Source organism: Anoplopoma fimbria, chromosome 14, assembly GCF_027596085.1.
Source record: "Anoplopoma fimbria isolate UVic2021 breed Golden Eagle Sablefish chromosome 14, Afim_UVic_2022, whole genome shotgun sequence".
In the NCBI taxonomy this organism is placed as follows: Eukaryota; Metazoa; Chordata; class Actinopteri; order Perciformes; family Anoplopomatidae; genus Anoplopoma; species Anoplopoma fimbria.
In genome coordinates this window covers 16,383,497-16,401,920 of record NC_072462.1, presented here as the reverse complement: position 1 = coordinate 16,401,920, position 18,424 = coordinate 16,383,497, and the positions used below count along the sequence as shown (strand labels likewise).

The 18,424-nt window shown below is 38.2% G+C and overlaps 2 protein-coding genes across 4 annotated transcripts in view; one reads left to right on the top strand and one right to left on the bottom strand.

Annotated features, from left to right (window-relative positions):
* Positions 1-13,189, bottom strand: part of LOC129102751 (AP2-associated protein kinase 1-like) — a 37,171-nt gene extending 23,982 nt beyond the window's left edge. For both annotated transcript variants that reach the window (XM_054613015.1, XM_054613016.1), the window contains exon 1: positions 12,948-13,189. The gene's annotated coding sequence lies outside the window, so the exon portion shown is untranslated. The remainder of the gene's footprint in view (positions 1-12,947) is intronic.
* On the top strand, positions 1,318-9,871 carry anxa4 (annexin A4). Of its 2 annotated transcripts, none has more exons than XM_054613022.1 (13): positions 1,318-1,420; positions 2,746-2,795; positions 3,827-3,914; positions 4,638-4,732; positions 5,665-5,778; positions 6,395-6,485; positions 7,015-7,094; positions 7,485-7,541; positions 7,619-7,712; positions 8,551-8,646; positions 8,994-9,052; positions 9,184-9,306; positions 9,622-9,871. In XM_054613022.1, the coding sequence occupies exons 2-13, from the start codon at positions 2,787-2,789 to the stop codon at positions 9,799-9,801; spliced, it is 1,086 nt and encodes a 361-aa protein (XP_054468997.1). In that variant the 5' UTR covers positions 1,318-1,420; positions 2,746-2,786; the 3' UTR covers positions 9,802-9,871. The 2 variants fall into 2 exon arrangements, with proteins under 2 accessions (XP_054468997.1, XP_054468996.1); XM_054613021.1 differs by having other exon boundaries at positions 1,318-1,430.
* Positions 13,190-18,424: the final 5,235 nt, after the last annotated feature.

Here is an 18,424-nt window from a genome sequence, read left to right as displayed (position 1 = left end):
GAATCTAAAATATAAAACATATTCTGGTTTGTTGAGCATTTGTTTGTTTACCACATAATTCCATATGTGTTCCTTCATAGTTTAGATTTCTTCAATATTAATCTACAATGTAAAAAAATAAAAATAAAGAAAAACCATTGAATGAGATAAGATAAGATAATCCTTTATTAGTCCCGCAGCAGAGTAAAGTGCACACAAGAGACATAGTAAAAGAAAGACAAGATAAAAATAAAAAATGAAATAAAAAAACAAGTATTATAAATAAGCAATAAGAAACAGTGGAAAAACAACAATAACTGAAAATATTATATTTACAGACAGAAAAACTATTATAACTATTATTGCACAGTGTATTGTATTGCACAGGTTTTATTGTCATGTGTCATGTGGTCTGCTGGGAGCAGAGCTGGTTGTGCAGCCTGACAGCAGCAGGAAGGAAGGACCTGCGGTACCTCTCCTTCACACACCGGGGGTGAAGCAGCCGGTGGGTGAAGGAGCTGCACAGAGCCGCCAGGGTGTCCTGCATGGGGTGGGAGGTGTTGTCCATCAGGGATGACAGCTTGGCCATCACCCTCCTGTCTCCCACCACCTCCACCGTATCCAGTGGACACCCCAGCACACTGCTGGCCTTCCTGACAAGCTTGTTCAGTCTCTTCTTGTCGGCTGTTGAGATGTCGAGACCACTGCATAAAAAATGGCTGATGCCACCACAGAGTTGAAAAAGGTCCTCAGGAGTGCTCCCTGCACTCCAAAGTGACACCTTCACAATGCTCATTTTGTAGAATCAATATATATAAATGGGCGGCTGTGGCGTAGTGGAGAGCAAGGTTGTTCTCCAATCAGAGGGTCGGTGGTTCAATACCCGGCTTCGGCAGTCGATGTGTCCTTGGGCAAGACACTTAACCCCAAGTTGCTCCTGAAGGCTTGCCATCGGTGTGGACTGGATGTTGCATGAATGTTAGTTAGAGTCTGATGGTGGCACCTTGCATGGTAGCCTGTCATCAGTGTGTGAATGGGTGAATGATATGTAATATACTACTGACTGTAAGTCGCTTTGGATAAAAGCGTCTGCTAAATGACTGTAATGTAATGTAATAAAATGCAAAAGGATTAAAAAAAACAATAAGAAATAACTACAAGCAGCAAACTCTCACATTCCTGCATTAATCTTGTTTAATTTGTAAAGTAACTAAAGCTGTCAAATAATTGTAGTGAAGTAAAATGTGAAATATTTTCCTTTTAGTATTTGTAGCTTCCATATTCCGTGAATGCAGCGTGAAAGGAGGAACCTGTCCGACAATTTACATGAAAGTGGGAGGGACGTGAAGGCAGCTGGGAGTTATAAGCTCTTGGTCTGCTGGTACTTTGACGCTTTAACCTTTTTGACGGGCTTCACGCGGAGAATTCGTCTTTGGCACGGGTAAGAACGGGTAAGATGCTGCTCAGCGGTCGGTCGTTCATGATTGTCTTGGTGTTTTGGGTTATTGATTGGGCAGAACAGGGCTGAGGCGGTTAATCCTCCGTCTGCAGGGTGTGCCCAACAACTCCATGCCAAGTCAACGGTTCAGGAGCTCCGCTTCCTGAATCACTTTGGATGCGACTCTTTCTTAGCATTTTAATAATCTTAACTAACCTATTCTAAAGTCAAAGTGTAGTGTTTTAAAAGATCATTTTATATTCTATCATTTTGGAAAAAAAAACTTTGGAAACAATTCAATGGTAAAGCCTTTTCAGTCTTTCGCGTTTAACGTAGGATACAGTTGACTACTCTTTCTTTCTTTTTTTCCGAGTATTGCTCAACATACAATGACCCTCCTGACGTCATAGAATACAAATAAAATACAGTAAATAAACCAATAAACATTGTATTTGAGATTTATCCCCACTCATGGGCAAAAAAAAAAAAACCTTTACAGGGGAACTTAAATGGCCTTCACACACATAATGTACATTTACTTAATTAAAGTGAGTTGCAACACACTGATGTGGTTTACACGTGGAGCTACTCACCTGAGGACCAGCCATCACTTTGTTTATGCAGAAGAGGATTTCATAATATTTACATCATGTGTGCTTTAGAAACAGGATCCTTTGTGTTCATTTACACATGGTGTGAAGAGTTTGTAGGAGTCACCTGCTCTGTATTTACACCACAAACCACTGGGGTCAGGCTGTTGACCTTCACACAGCGTTAGGTGACTATGTTTGAGTGTTAAGGGTCTCAACAGGAATCCTGGTTTTGTCTGAAAACTTAATTTTGCTTGAGTGGAAATGGAGGGAAGTCTTATCAATGTAAATACAAATATCGTGTGCATGCACTTTCTGCAGAAGTATTGTAAACCAAACGAGTCTTCTCAATTACTTAATGGATTTTGACAGATATATGATAACAACTTCAGAGGTTAAGTTGTTCCCCACCAGCAGCAAAATGAGTAGGAGTGAAACTCCACCACGGTTGCTCTCAGCGGAGTAATTACAGGTGTGTCCAAACAAATAGCAGTTAAATGAGATTAGCTCCTGGGACACAAGAGAGCCCATGACCAGAAGTGTGTGACGGAAACCCTCTCTCAGATGATGAACTGCATACAATATTGATCAGAGGTCAATGAGGGCCACATGAAAGTTTAACAGTTAACTGCCCCTAAAACCTGATGCAGCAGTGGATTAGTTATTTTTTGTGTTATAAACGGATCCTTGAGCGAGTGAGAAAACTAACATTATTTATTGATTTTTTATTTTTTTTAGCTTTCTGCAACTCCAGTTTGGAAATCCTCATTCCTTCTACAATGGCAGCGGTAAGTCCGTCCCATAGCTGATGTTCAATATAACCTGAACAGGCAACAGTCATGTAATACATTAGCATTATACTACTACATTTACATTCATTTGCATCACCAGCAGAGACTGACCACCGCACAACAGACTGTTTTTGTTGAGCTTGGTTTTGAATTTGCCTGGGCATCAATTTAATAATATCATTTTTCATCTTTTATTATAGTGCCGTTGTTATATAGTAGTTGTAATTCACATTAGCTACTGTAACTGGTGATAAAAGTCTTCACTTTATTATCACATTTGTTTTAAACTAAACATAGAAGCAAATTTTGTTATGAAATTATAATCAATATTATTTTTAAGTTTGCATTTTTTTCTTGACGTTACTCTTAATACAACCCTGGAGTCCAATGCAATTGTCAGCAGTTAAGCCAATTGAATCATTGCAAAAAGTCACAAAGCAGTGTACAAAATCCTTTTGGCATTTTTGATATTCAATCAAACTGACCATTCTCGCTGTGGAAATGATTCTCCTCATAGATGAATAGTTAGTCGGCGATGAATGACTCAAAAAGACATTTCACGGCTCTTAAATTGTGTCCTGCATTTTTTAAATGATAAAATATATCTCTTTCTGACTTATGAATGATCCCCTCCAAACGTTTAAGGACATTCATTATATAATAATTTTTTGTCTGAAATGTTCTTTGACAAAAATACTCCTGAAAGCTTTCATTTCAAAAGTTGAACTGCTTGACACAAGATGTCCCTTACTTCACTTTAAAATACAGCGATGTGCAATGAACGTTGCAAATCCCTAAACCTTGAACTGAAAGTTGCACAAGCAAAAGGTGAAACGTGTGAAAACGTCCTTCTAGTGTCCAACACGTACATCATAATGCACAGCGAGGGTCAAACACCGAAGTGAAAGCATCGATAAAGGGAACACTTTTTAAATTTTTTTTAGTGATGGGGGAAGTTAAGACTCGTGTGTTTTATTTCATTTCCGTTTAATAAATAACCATTTGTAATTTTTGTCAATTATGATCAGATTGGAAACCGTGGAACAGTGACTGAGGCGGCTGGTTTTAACGCCGATGCAGATGTGCAGAGTCTTAGAGAAGCCATGAAGGGAACTGGTGAGTGATCCAGCCACTGTCAACCAGAAACCATCGCTCGCTCTGACTGTGTCATTAAGACTGAGCGTCCATGAGGAAAATTATTCTCTTCTTTGGTCTCTCTCTTCCTCTCCAGGAAAGTTTAAAAACTAAATACAGTGTGTTGTCATGGCAGCTTTAAAGTTTCTATTTCCATAGCCCAATCGGCTGAGAGCGTCCTTGTACTTTGCCTCACCTCTGCACGCAGTGTTATAAAGCTTCTTCTTCACTCCTGATTTGGAGGGAATATTAATCTAGACTTTGCTGATCATGCAGGAAGTGATAGTAAATTAATCTTATTATGGGTTTCCCTCTCCTGAAACCATGCTGGCAGGTATGCACCGCTCAAAGAGAAACAACCTTAACAAACATTCAGGCGCACATAACAATGCCACTCCTTTGTCCATCTGCCAATTTAAAGCCTGGCATGTTGATGCTGTTAGCGTTAGCGTTAGCTAGCGTAATCATCGCCCCATGACTGTAGTTTGAGTTCTATTGAAAGCAGATGGTCTCCATGTTGAGGCAGACAAACAACTGTGTGTTAGGATTATCTCCAGGGTTGCAGTGCTGGTGCCTCATTTTATGTCCTTCACATTGGGGCTGAACTCTTGTTCTCAATTTTAGCTCAAAGAATATGAATATATAGTTATTTAAGATGAATATCGGTTAAGGTTATAAGATGCTGTATCGTATTATTTCTTGCAGGCACTAATGAGGAAACCATCATCAAGATCTTTGCACACCGTACTGTTGCCCAGAGGCAGCGCATCAAAGAGGCCTACAAACAGGCAGTGGGGAAGGTGAGAGTCAAAGGCAGCACACAACGTTTCTCTGTGAACGCGCTTTTTCAACGTCTGTCAACATGCATGAAGCTGAGGAAGCAAATCAAAGGCAGCTGGAGCACCAGAAGAATTTAAAAAAGCAGCCTCGATGGAGACTATTGGCAGCAGCAGTGGATGTGTCATCTCTTTTCCTCTTATTCCATTGTGAACACACTCATCAGTCTTTCATTTGAGGTTCCTGTGCTAACAAAGTGCAAGTTAATCATTAACTGTAAAGCAGAAGTGAGTACCCCCTGTAAACAGAGACAAGGACAGAGAGGGCCTTTTCTTCTGTAGGAAAGGAACATTTTCCCTACCATTTAAAAAAAATAAATAAACCCTACAGTAAACCCACAGATGTATGCTTCCAAAAGACCCTTTGTTTTATGATTATATGGATCAATATATTAACTAAAAGGGAAGTTGGATGTTTTATTATATTGACATAACGAGATAACAACCAGCCTGCTGTGCTGTGTCCAGTTTAGGGGTCGATAAAGTTATCTGAAAGTTCCACAGAAGGGAGCTGCAGCTAAAAAAAAAAAAAAGCAAAGATTGTTAGAGGAATCCTCGCAGGCAGAAAGAGTGAGTCATGTAGCACATGATGACGCCCACATGTGGTCACACAGGCGAGTTGTGTGTAACAGCTTCACAAAAAAATGTGTCCAGGAACCACACCCTCTAGTGGAGACACAAGTCCTGTAGCTGGAATGTGTGAAGCCATGTCTCATGTCCACGCTGGCAGCACAAAACCAGAACATAAAGCTAAGATTTACTGATTTAATTGTGAAGATAATTAGCTCTCGTAGCAGATGCCCCACTTGATTTAAATTACTGAAGTACTTTGAACGACTTGTGGGCTGTTTGTTTTTTTTCTCCCTGTTTATCCATCTGCTCCCGTCCTCCCGCAGGACCTGGCTGACGATCTGTCCTCGGAGCTGAGTGGGAACTTCAGGAGTGTCGTTCTCGGTCTGCTGATGCTGGCTCCGGTGTATGACGCCTACGAGCTGAGAAGTGCAATGAAGGTCAGAGTTCAGGATCGTATGATAAGTCTGTATTGATCATATTGTCAACAAACCCCATGAAAAACACCAAAGCCAATGTAAATTCATCAACTATTATCTGTGTACGGTCCAAAGCCTGGTTTATGTTATTTCTCCGTGCCGTAGAGCTTCGTTGTCGTTTAAAAACACATCAATCAGACACACTGTTGCACTCAGTGACATGTTCCGTCATTACAATGAACCCGGGCAGTGTGGTTTATTTTTAACCAATCAATAATTTTCATTCAGTCAATCATGCATCAGTGCGTCAATTGTGTATTTATCCGCAACTGAAAGTAGTCCCCTACAAATACACAATTTACTCCTGTTTGAGTAACGTTCACTAAAATATACAATGCCAAGCTGTTTTTAGATAATTATTAAGACTTTATAATAAGTGTATTAGTTACACGTCTTCAGTACATGTAATTGAGGTTCACAGCCACAAACAAAGCAGGGAAGTTAGGGTCTTTTTGTTTGTTTTTGACTTTTATAAAATATATAGAGCTACATTTCCTTGAATTAATACACTTCTCATATTTAGTGAAAAGCATCACACCCATCTCATGTCTGCATATCCAAATCCATTCACTGACAGGGGGCTGGAACTGAAGAGGCCGCTCTCACCGATATTCTGGCTTCAAGGACAAATTCTGAAATAATAGCCATCAATGCGCTCTTTAAGAAAGGTAAGTGTGTCACTTCTGTGAACAGAATTTGTGACATCAGGTCATGGGATGCCCCGGTGACTCCTTTGGTGCCTATGGGTTGTGAATGATATTGGATATTGTGTATCAGTGACTGGGCCTCTGTTCTTTGTTTGGAGATGCAATGAAATCCGTTATCAGAAAACAGTGGATGGCATAAATTATTCATAAAAGCCATTGCTGCTCTAACTGTGGCAGTTTGTTGTTTGCGTATATGTTCTTATGTGGTTACAATGACGGTTTTGGGTCGCTTTGTGGTATGTGCTATTTTATACTACTTTTATAAAAAAAAAAATAGAGCGCAACCCAGTTATTTATTATACTGTATTCAGTTGTAAATATTTGATTTCAAACCTCATTATTTTTACTAATCTAATAGAAAGCTATATAGTACGCGGTGGCTCGTTATGTCAGTTTGTATACATTTTTTATTAATTTTTTGCTCCATTGTGATTTGAATTCAACAAGTTTTTGATGATATGCTCAATATTTTTATTTCTTTTCACGGCAGAACATGGAAAAAGCTTGGAGGACGAGGTGTGTGGAGACACATCAGGAATGTTCCAGAGGGTTTTGGTCTCTTTGCTGACGGTGAGCAAACATTAGTCCATGACCACTTCTAGCCTGGGCCAAAGGGAATGTTTTAAAGAAACATTATTAGGCATCACAAAGAAGTGCATTCTATAAATTGTAAATTAAATTAGATAAAAAATGTAGTTCCGGTAAAAAAAAAAAAAAAAAAAAAAAAAAAAAAAAGAAAATAGTAAAACAGAAGTATAAGTATTCACTTCCTTGAGCAAAATGACAGTAGGAAGTTGGGGTCAAAACATTTTAACCAGTTTTTATTTTTTTTATGAGAGGGAAGCAAAAGTTGCTTCTGCGACATAAAAACAAAATGTATTTCTTCTTTTTTTCTCTTCTCCAATGTTGTGCAATCTTACACTGGTTTCCTTTTAACCTGCGGGGTTATCTGCATTGCAGGCTGGACGGGACGAAAGCGACAAAGTGGACGAGGCCCAGGCCGTTCTAGATGCCAAGGCAAGAGTTCAGGTTCTTTAGGTGAAAGTCTGTGTTTTAATCATGAGTCCTAGTTTGTTAACGTTTGTGATCTATAGGACATCTATGAGGCTGGTGAGGCGCGATGGGGCACGGACGAGGTTAAATTCCTCACGGTGCTTTGTGTGAGGAACCAGAAGCATCTGCTACGAGGTATTCTTACAGCACATTCACAAACATGTTAAAATCGACACGCTTCATATCTTTGTGTTTGTAAGTGGAAATACTAGCTTTTACTTAAACTGGCTACAGAAGTCAAGTAGTAGAATCTTGGGATTTTACTGACCCTTTGTGGCACTTTTAGGAGAAAACACAATGGACAAAAAACCATTAATACCCCCTTCAGTGACAAAAAGGCATCAATTGGCCTTCATTCCCAAGACGAATGACACTGAAATAGTCACGGGTATTGATCAGCTGCAGCTCTGATCGAAAGTGATGGAAACATGAGAAACGGGAGGACGCGCTAGTTTTCTGCCGTTTTTCAGTGCGACGCTATGTGACGCACATGTGTGAATATATGTAATAATAAATCAACAGAAATTCAGACAATTATTAAAACACAAGCAATGAATATACTCTCCCTAAAGCCACCAGACTCCAGTCAGACATTTTACCTCACTGATAGTCGTTAAACACACTTCATTCATTCAAACCCGACAGAAACACAAATCCTTAAAACCGTCTCTGTAAGTCTTTCCACTGTTCACTAACTCTGGTTTTAGAGTATGAAAGAAGCAACCTGCGTTGAATGTGACACAGCAGGAAGAAAAAAGAAAAAAAAGGAAGTCTAGTGCAACAGCATGGTATTCTCACCATGGGAAAGGAGTCTGTCACCTATTTATAGCCGGTTTCCCTTTTTTTTTTTAAAACCTTGCAAGAACACTCATTTTTTTTCTGTTTAATTGCTTTAATCTTCATTCATGAAGTGTGTGTCGTTATGAGTTTGACAATGAAAAATCAGTTTGTGACTGTTGTTTACTTCCTTCAGTGTTTGAGGAGTATCAGAAGATTTCTGGGAGAGACATCGAGGACAGCATTAAGAGGGAGATGTCTGGATGTCTGGAGGACGTCTTTCTGGCCATAGGTTTGTTTTCTAATCTGACATCAATTGCCAATTTATAAAGACTCACCCCTGTTGTGAAAGCTGTTAACATTCAAGGTCAAATGAGAACAGATAAAGAAAAAGCCAGAAATCATAACTCAAACTTTCTAGGCAGAAAACACTGTATATTATATATACACTAAGATATCACCAAAATCGAGAAAATTAGGAATCTCCAGCCACAAGAAACAAATGTTTTCAGCTTTGTCCACACCTGTTCAGTATACCCTTCGTGTGTCAAGATAGAAGCCACTTTTAAAACAGAGCTTACACACTTGCACCGCTGAGTTTATTGTATTAATGTGCTGAGGTTTGTTTTTGCTTCATAGTGAAATGCATAAGGAACAAGCCGGCGTTCTTTGCAGAGCGATTATACAAATCAATGAAGGTAAATATTTCATGCTTCTAATGGAGCTACTATACTGAAACGTGAAGTTACTACACAAATGAAATCTATCTATATACCTATATCTATCTATACACTCTGGCGCCATATGAACATTTTTTTCTCTTTGTCAGGGGCTGGGCACTACAGATAGTGTCCTCATCAGAATAATGGTTGCGAGGGTGGAGATTGACATGTTGGACATTAAGGTGCAGTTCCTGAAGATGTATGGCAAGACTCTCTACTCCTTCATCAAGGTAAGGCACTAAACAACTGGGGATGGGAAATACTCTAGTCAGCAAAAACACTGCAATACATCAGCTGTGATATTATAATAATTGCGATTCTAACTTAATGTATTGCCTTAATGTAGTTTTGAACTGACTTTAATGTATTACCTCCTTCAATTCAGATAATTACCTTAAGTCATATCATTTGTATTATGTATATATATATTTTTTTATGTTTTGAAATCTGAATCAGTCTTTGTCATTTTGGAAAAGTGAGACTGATTGTAGTTATTCCCTACACTGGTCCTTTGAAGTCTCACAGATCTTTTTCTCACTGCGTAGGGAGACACATCTGGTGACTACCGCAAAATCCTGCTGGAGCTTTGTGGAGGAGAAAAAAAAAAAAAAAAAAAGAAACATCAGAGCAACTTCCAGCTGTCTTTATTCCACATTATGAGCTATTATTCTGTTGAAGACTTCCTTTTTTTACCCTCTTCTTCCACGGCCTTCACATTTCACTGATTGAATGTGCCTTGTTTTACTGTTTGATCTTTAACACCAATTAAACCAAAGACTAGTGACCTTTTACACATCTGTTTTTGTCATTGATCTTGTGTTGGGGATTAATTAAGGGTATTAGGAGATATTTATGCTTCTCACATCTCTAAGAACATAAAAGATTACAGTCGTCCGGCTACTGCGCAACATTTTCATCACTGTCCAGTCAGTGAAGTGCATTTGTTTAATTGGTAGCGATTACTCATTTGTTGAGTCAGCCCTCTGTCATTTGACTCAATTACATTAACGAGATGCAAGCTTGATTTGGGAGGCAGTAAAATGTGTTCTAATCAAGTTAAGGAGAATGTCCCATAGCTCATACAAACTGAAAGTCCTCCATCTCAGAGCAATAAGCCTGGGAAATATTCTGCTGTGGTTGCACTCAAGGAGACCACTAGGTGGAGCCAAAATAACTACATGAAGTTTGCTCAAAGCAGCTGGGAGAATCTATCAGCATCTTTTGTTTGTGAGAAAGTACAGACCTCAATGTCTTTTTTTTCCCCTTACAATTTTGTTTCTGATTAAAACCATTTGTGATGTAGAATATTTTCTTCCACTGCCCTTGGGCAACATAAGTATGACGAATGAAGCTGGCTTGTTCTGCATACTGTTATACAAAACCAGTTCAGTCTTTACAGCAAAATACAGCAGCTCACTGCAGGCTCTCCACTTACACTGTGTGGCACCAACAGGAAGATGAAACATCACTAAAACCCCATCAGAACAGTTGCTCACCAGTTATGCCATTAGACAGTAAAATTGAATGCCTCCATTTATGTCTTTGAGGGGCTGCCACCTTCTGTGGCCATCTGCTGAAAGCCTCATTTAGTCACTTCAGAGCATTCAGACGTTTTAAAGGCAAAGAACTGAAGTTGATCCCAGAAAAGTGTTAATTTATTAAACATCGTCCCAGTGATACATTCGTTTTTTACAAAAAATCCTTACATCCTTAGACGACATTATATATTGATACATCATTCAAAAAATATGCTTCTGCATGTTCAATATAAATATTTATTTTTACAAATCTTCATGTATTTGAATGCTTGGCATGAATTCATTAGCCACAAAGAGGATTAGTTTTTTCATTGTGTACAATAAAACGTGAGCCAAGACAAAAATCACTTAAAAAGACCATAATAAAAAAATAACGTTTAACAGGACGACCAGAGAAACCACTTTCTCCACCAACTATTCTTGATAATGTGAAGAAAGCGTCACAGCCAGAAGGGGTTTATTTTTATTTGTCTGTACGCTTGATTAAAAAAGTTGTTATTAGTTTTGGGCGTGCAGGAAATCCTTGATAAACGCCAGAGGGGATGTGATAAATGAGACAGCAAACAAACAGATCAAATCAATAGTGAAGTTATTTACTGAACACAAGGACACACAGGAAGTTTGTTCATATCCACTTTAAAAGCATTATAAATATATATTTTTCATTCTAATAAGAATCAACACAAGACTGCAAATATTACCATGGCAACAGAAATAACCTTCCTGATGCTTCTTGTACACTCAACCCTCTGGCAGCTGACATACGTAGGAGGTAAGATGAGACATAAGAGAAGATAATTAAAGCCATGCAAACAAAGAATAGGTCAAGACTCCAGCTACTGTCAAGTCAAAGGAATGCAACAGTCGCTTCAACAATGGTGTAGCTTAAATGTTAGCTAGAGACAGAAAGCCCTGAAGATCGAAGCATCCTCATGAATCATTTTCTTATTAAATCAAACTCCCTAGGCATTTTATTAAGGCGATACACTAAAAGGCAAAACATTGTTTTATATGCATTAGTCTTCTTTCAGACCAGTGGAAATAAAACCTCTAAAACACAAATTAAGGTGTTTATCTTACTACACTTTTCCATTTAAATAGGTACACATCTCCTCAATTCACATAAAGTTAGCATTAGATAATTTGTCATTTTCATATTTAAACATAACATTTGAAAAAACTTCCATCCACCCAGTATATTTAACTGCTCATCCTTGCAAGCTGACGTTGGGCGAAGGCAGGGTAAACCCTGGACAGGTGGCCAGACTATTGCAGGGCTGACATATAAATAGACAGACGACCATTCACACCTACGGGCAATTTAGAGTCATCAATTAACCTAAGCTGCATGTCTTTGGACTGTGGGAGGAAGCCGGAGAACCCGGAGAGAACCCACGCTGACACATAGAGAACATGTAAACTCCACACAGAAGGCCCGTCTAGCCGGGGAATTTAACCCAGGCTCCTTTTGCTTTGAGGCGACTTCAGAAAACTTGTAAACAAAAAAGATTTGTTTGATGCAAGTAATCAACTGGGGAAGTTTCATGGTGATATCCACTGGTGGACTCATGTTCCCCCATGGTCCAGCAAAGCGCAGCAAAAGTGCCCTCTTGTATGCCACTATGATAGATGAAACATGAGGTTTCCTCTAGGACTTACCCTTCCAGTGCATTAAAAGTGCCCTCTAGTGTACTTTCTGCATTCAGCTGGGGCCTTTTTTGTATTTTTTTTATCCCTGCCCCTTAGACAATCCGCCACTGGTTTCCAGAAGGTTTTTACCCTTCATTCATACCCCGAGTTATATTACATTCAATTTCTAAGACATGATGGAAGTCTATTTTTTTAAGGCTCTTGTATTTTATGATTTATTGAGTGATTAAAAGGAGTTTCAAAATTCCAACTGTAAAAAACAAATATGTCAACAAAATGACAAGAACCTTGAATGTGGCTTTATCAAAGGTTCATATTTGAACCTTATTATGCAAAAAACACATGTAATAGGATCATACCTAATTTGCATATTTACACATCTTAGAAAACACAATATAAAATCTTTTTTTTCAAAAATACAAAATATTATTTTCTTAAAGTAAAATCCACTGAGGAAGTTTTACGATATATATATATATATATATATATATATAATATATATATATATATATATATATATATATAAGTAACATGTTCTTATCTTATCCACCTGTAGCATTTCCCCTTAAGTACATCTATTACAATCCAGGCTCTGCCACAAATTCTTCCTTTACAAGACTCATAATGGCCAGTTTTTTGATTAAAAAACTTTCCTAGAAGTATAAAAAATGTACATTACTCACTCAGAAACTCGGTGGCGAAAGGATTTCCTGCAGGTTCCCTTAGCTAACGAACTTTAATTAGCAACACGTGATTATGGCGCCAGTTTAGTAGAATTACTGTGTGAAAACAGCCCCAACACACGGCGCACATCTCCATTTTAACAGGTTACTAACTGAGATAAAAGTCTCAGCTCTTGACTTTGAAGATTTATGAAGATTTATGAACATATTTCAGAACTTGCAACAGCGTCTCTGTACGCCACGTGTTTCTCCTGCTCTCAGTCTGTTACTGGGACTCTTTAGTCCCTCCCCCTTCAAGAACCCGGGCTACGAACTCATCTCTGATTGGCTGATAACACATTGACACCTCGCCACCCGTGAGAAGTTCAAGGGCTACTCAAAACAGGGGATATTTAATAAGTTTACCAAACAATACTTTTTTCCATATTTTGCTAATGCAAAAGTAATCACAAACCATAATTTAGCAATCTCACATTTCGGATATGTGTTAACATGAATACATATCAAAGGTAAATAGGTAAACAAAATTAGCAGGGTAATATATTTGTAAATGGGGTTAACAACACATTAAACAGACCTCTCAAAACAATGCAATCCAGTTTAACGCCAGTGAAAACTACAACCTCAATAAAAAGGCAAGGCTAAATGGTGCCTTCTTGCACATTATTTGTCATGTTTCCTTTAAAAACGAAATCACATTTTTTCTTTGCTGCTTAAAACAACTGTACTTATATCACGCAGTCAGACAGAGAAGAAACAGAGAGTGTCCCATTTTAATTGCCCTTACAAAGGAACAACATTAACTTCATGTACCTTTCCATAACACGCTTAACTAGCAGTAAAACTACATACATCTGAAGGCTGTCTCGGGTTGCTACTTGAAATATGATCAGAAAGAAAACACTCGTAACACTAGTAAAATGTATGACAAGTCCTAAGCATCCATCAAGGCATTGTGCAGGGCCCATGGGAGACAGAAGAACAAGTAGGAGGATGGTGTCAGTCAGAGGGTGGGCCTTTGTTCTAATCACAGGGGACAGCAGAGAAGAGGAAGATGGTGGAGAGAGTCAGTTGAAACCCCAGCAGTCAACAATGCAATGTGACAGGAGGAGAGGGAGCGCCCACAGGACCTTGCAAAAGTCATGAATAGAATTTACATTTATTCTAAGAACTTAACATAAAAAGACTAATCTGTTACCTCACATTAAATTGTTTCAATCATAAATCAAGGACAAAATCATTCTGGTAGACCACTACTGCTGCTGGATGCAGGGGAAGCAAACACTTAAATTCAAAGCCATTTCAACGTAGCGTTAACGTTCACCACAGCAGCAACTGTAAAGGACAAGATAAAAACTGCTGAACGAAGGGAAGGATGTTAAAGACAGGAATTATGAAAAACACTCAGGGGATGATAAGCAACAAAAATAGATGTAGAGTCATGTGAAAAAGCGCTGCTTGAGTGCTCTTGTTTTGTGACGTTCAGGCTACTACAGTCAGCATATGATGTCCAATGTGTCAAGCTTGTGTTATTTTAGAGCAACATACCAAACAACTGTTGCATTTTGGGATGTAAATCATAATTACACATCCAGCGGACAACATTAGCAGTTTTATTTGGAGTCATTTTTTGGCTAACACAATATTGTGTCTCCTATTAGCTCAGTTTTTGGTTTTATACTAACTCCAGGGAAAATATGTTGCTCTTTTGCTGCTAAATGTGTCGGTAGCTATAGTCTAGCTATAGTGAGATCTTTTAGCTTTTTTTGCCAAAAATGTATTTAATTAAGTTAGTTGATATTCACCCTCGTTTCAGCTTCACTTTAAGAGACCTTAAAGTAAGCATCTTACAAAATGGAAATGTACTCATCTAGGCTACAATACTATGACAACTGCATGGGAAAACTATGAAACTTATATTCAATGTTTTAAGCTTCCATAAAGTGACAAAATAGAAGCAAAATAGAAGTAATTTCATTGTAAGTAAGACAGTTACATCATCCGCTCTGAATTTCTTCCCCCTCTTCAGAGTTCATTTTGATCACGATACTTTTGATTGAGCTACAAAGGTGCACACCACATGTCTCTTTGAGAAGATTTGGTGTAATCACTAGGGTGAAGGACTAGCGGGACCTCATTAAAGGGACCAAGTTGAGCTCCAGGTTTTGATGAAAATGTTGTAAGCAGCTCAGATCCTGTTATTTGCCATTATCTTCAATTTCTCGACAGATACCGTTTGCACAAACTGTTTGAATTCTCAGTTTAATCATTCAAAAACAATACTTACAAAACAGAAATGACATGTTGGCACAGTGTGCTGGCATTAATACTTCATATGTTACATCAGTGGAGTGCACCTTTAATATGAGATTTGGTGGAACTTACCCTTAAGAACAGAATTTTAATTTGTGCTTATTTCTGCCGTCAGTATTGGGTCCAGCTCTTCAACAAGTTAGCAGCACAAACCGTGCTTGTTTACATCAGCGTCTGATGCAGAGATTGGACCTCAAAAAGACTCCAGGGGGCAGAGTTAAGTCTAAGTAAATGTGACTGGGAATGTACAGATAACATGAAGCCTCACTCTCACTGCTGTAGCCAATTGTTACGTTTTTATGGGCTATTTTAGAGTGATTAATAAGGCAATTTTGTTATGTTATTTTTCTGTGCCATTAATTTACTTTGACCAGTTGTGCTTAGCAGCTCCTCTAAACATTTAGATGAGGTGAAAGCACGCAGTCACATCAGGATGCTTTGGAAGAAAACTCAAACCATATATTTTAAACTTGAACCACAACAAAAATAAAGTATCCCCAAGTATTGAACTGAACCCTTTTGACTTATATTTGATCAGATATTATTTAAAAAGGTGAAATTATATTTCCACTGCATTTCACAGTGTTTTGCGAGTGATTTAAGCTCGGAGTGACAGCACCCTTGTGTCGCCACAAATGACAAGTCAAGATGCTTTCACCTGTTGGGTGCTTCAATACTAGTCCTCTTGTCAGTATCTGTGATGACATTAATATCAGAGTCACATCACATCAGATACTGTGTGTGTAGGATGTTAAATGATCAATACTCTTATCGTTTTTATAGCTATGAGTAAGGGCTTTTTCTGGCGGTTTCATACTACATCTTACTTCTCTGAAATTGTTGTGGGTGTAGCATCCATACATCAAAGTGAGCAGGGCCGCTGCATTTAGCAGGTTGGGAGTGAGAATGTTTAATTCCCTTGTCTGCTGATCAAATTACATTATACTCATTTCAAATCAAAATTAAGATAATTTTCGTGTAAACGATGCTTTATGTATTCAGCGTTTCTAATTTGTGATAACACTTTAAGACGCACTTGCATGTAAATCAGTTTTTTAAATACACTTGGGTGTTGATGATGGAGCCTAGTGGTGCTGCTGGCAGCAGGTGGTCCATCTCCTTGGCTACCGATTGCTTCACATTTGATGTTAAACCATTGACACATTAACATATTTTAGCATTTTTTAATGGACAGGGTTTTTAAGGAAATTCTCCCATTCATGCTACTAAACTCCATCTGGAATACTTCACTGGATGGGAGCATTCAACTGGTAGATAAACATGATGCTTCACACCAGAAGCGCATTTCTGTTTGTCTATTCAGTCCAAAGATAATGCCAACAAGGTTGCTCAGTATTGATAGGGACAATTCTGTTCTCCCAAAATATTGATAGGGACATGTTGCTACAGTCCATATCCAAACCTTTGCCTTGTGTCCTATAAAGAATTGATTATTTTGTGACTGTGTTTAGATCTATAGCCTCACAAATTGATTATCTTTCCTTCTCGCTTACAAGTGTCTCACTGATTGATAAGCCTGGCAATATAAGATGGAAGTGATGTCATTACAATGTGCTGCTTTTGTGATGTCAACTTACAGTGTAATGTGTATAGAAGGTTTCACAAGAAGAAGGAAGCAGCGGAGGCGTACCTGATTTCTGACTTCCAATAATCATTCTCCATCTGCAGCGAAAAGGTAATTTACTTTATAGCAAATGAAATGTCGAAGTCTGACTCTGCTTTTTGGAACCAAGGACATGCAACTGTGAATCACTGTGCACTTTAATACCTCTTATCCAGGGAAGGTTTTCGAACAATGGAATTACTGTAAGACCTCATTTGTCAAAGTGGGAGTTTATGGCATAATGCTCTAAATGGGGACATTTTTCAAAAGGAGATACTTGAAAAGTATTCATTACTTAATTTGCAATTAGAACAGTTCTTGTTGGGGAAATGTTTTGATACATAATCTGTTCTAGTTCTAGTGAGGGAAAAACTACGGAAAATAGGTTGTAACTGGCATGTTCTGTAGATGACAAACTTTTGGTCACCTAGATAGTTTGCATATCATTTTCTGTGTATGCCAAAGCTTGTTTAAAAATCACAACAATTAAAATTCCCACTTTAAGCAGCACCAACCATAGTCAATGAAAGGTGCACTAACCAGATCTCCACTGGCAATGCATCCGTGCATGCATTGACTAACAATAATCAAGCTGCTCTCAGATACGGTCCTGCACATGTCTGTGAACAGATCAATACATACCGTTGCTGTCATTATTGTAATATATCAGTCCGGACAACTAACCAATCAGTTCAAGATCAAACGTCGTTGGCCAGTCCAACCCAGACATGAATCTTTTTGGGTCTCTGCCATCTTATTGGCTTACTGTCATTTCTACAGACATCTCTCTCTCTTTCTCTCTCTCTCTCCCTGCTTCTCTCTCTCTCTCTCTCTCTTTTTCTAAAACAGCAGCTTCTTGAGCTCATTCACTGAGAAGAAGCACAGAAGGAAGGTTCCCCTCTTCGTACTCACACACTCAAGTCATCTTTAGACTAAGAAACACCAACACAGGTGAGTTACTGTGTAATATTCTTTGTTTAAATGTTGTTCATAGAAGGTGGTAGTATCTTTTCTCCAGGAACAGAATAAGTAAATAGAATAAAATAGAAATGTAATTAATGAATCAATATGATATCTTGATAGTTGCAATAATTAACCCTATTCTCATATCATCCTCTTTTCAAAAGTCAAAAGTCACAGTGCTTCTGTTTGTTTGTAAATCAAGCAAAGCTGTTATGGCTCATTGTGTAAAGGAAATATGTATTTGCACAAACTGGATTATGCATATGTGTTTCAAAAATGCCCTTATTTTCTTTTTTGTGTGTTGAGAGATTTATGGGTAGGGGGTAACAGCTTGTGCTAGATCTTGGTTATATCTAGACTTCTATAATATATCCGGAATCATGCAAATATTGTTGGAGATGAATATGAGTAAAGCTTGAAATATGGTATTCATATAATTGAGGAGGGAACAGTCAACGTGGACGTGAACACATCTATCTCAAAGAAATAAAATAGGGGGAAAAAATGAATATATTGTTAATATTAGTACTTTACTTTTATTATTTTGTTTCTGCACTATAAGATCCAAGTTGATAAC

Coding starts and splice junctions, on each gene's coding strand:
- anxa4 (XM_054613022.1), top strand. Junction 8,647..8,993: donor GGACGTCTTTCTGGCCATAG/GTTTGTTTTCTA, acceptor TTTGCTTCATAG/TGAAATGCATAAGGAACAAG. Junction 9,053..9,183: donor GATTATACAAATCAATGAAG/GTAAATATTTCA, acceptor TCTCTTTGTCAG/GGGCTGGGCACTACAGATAG.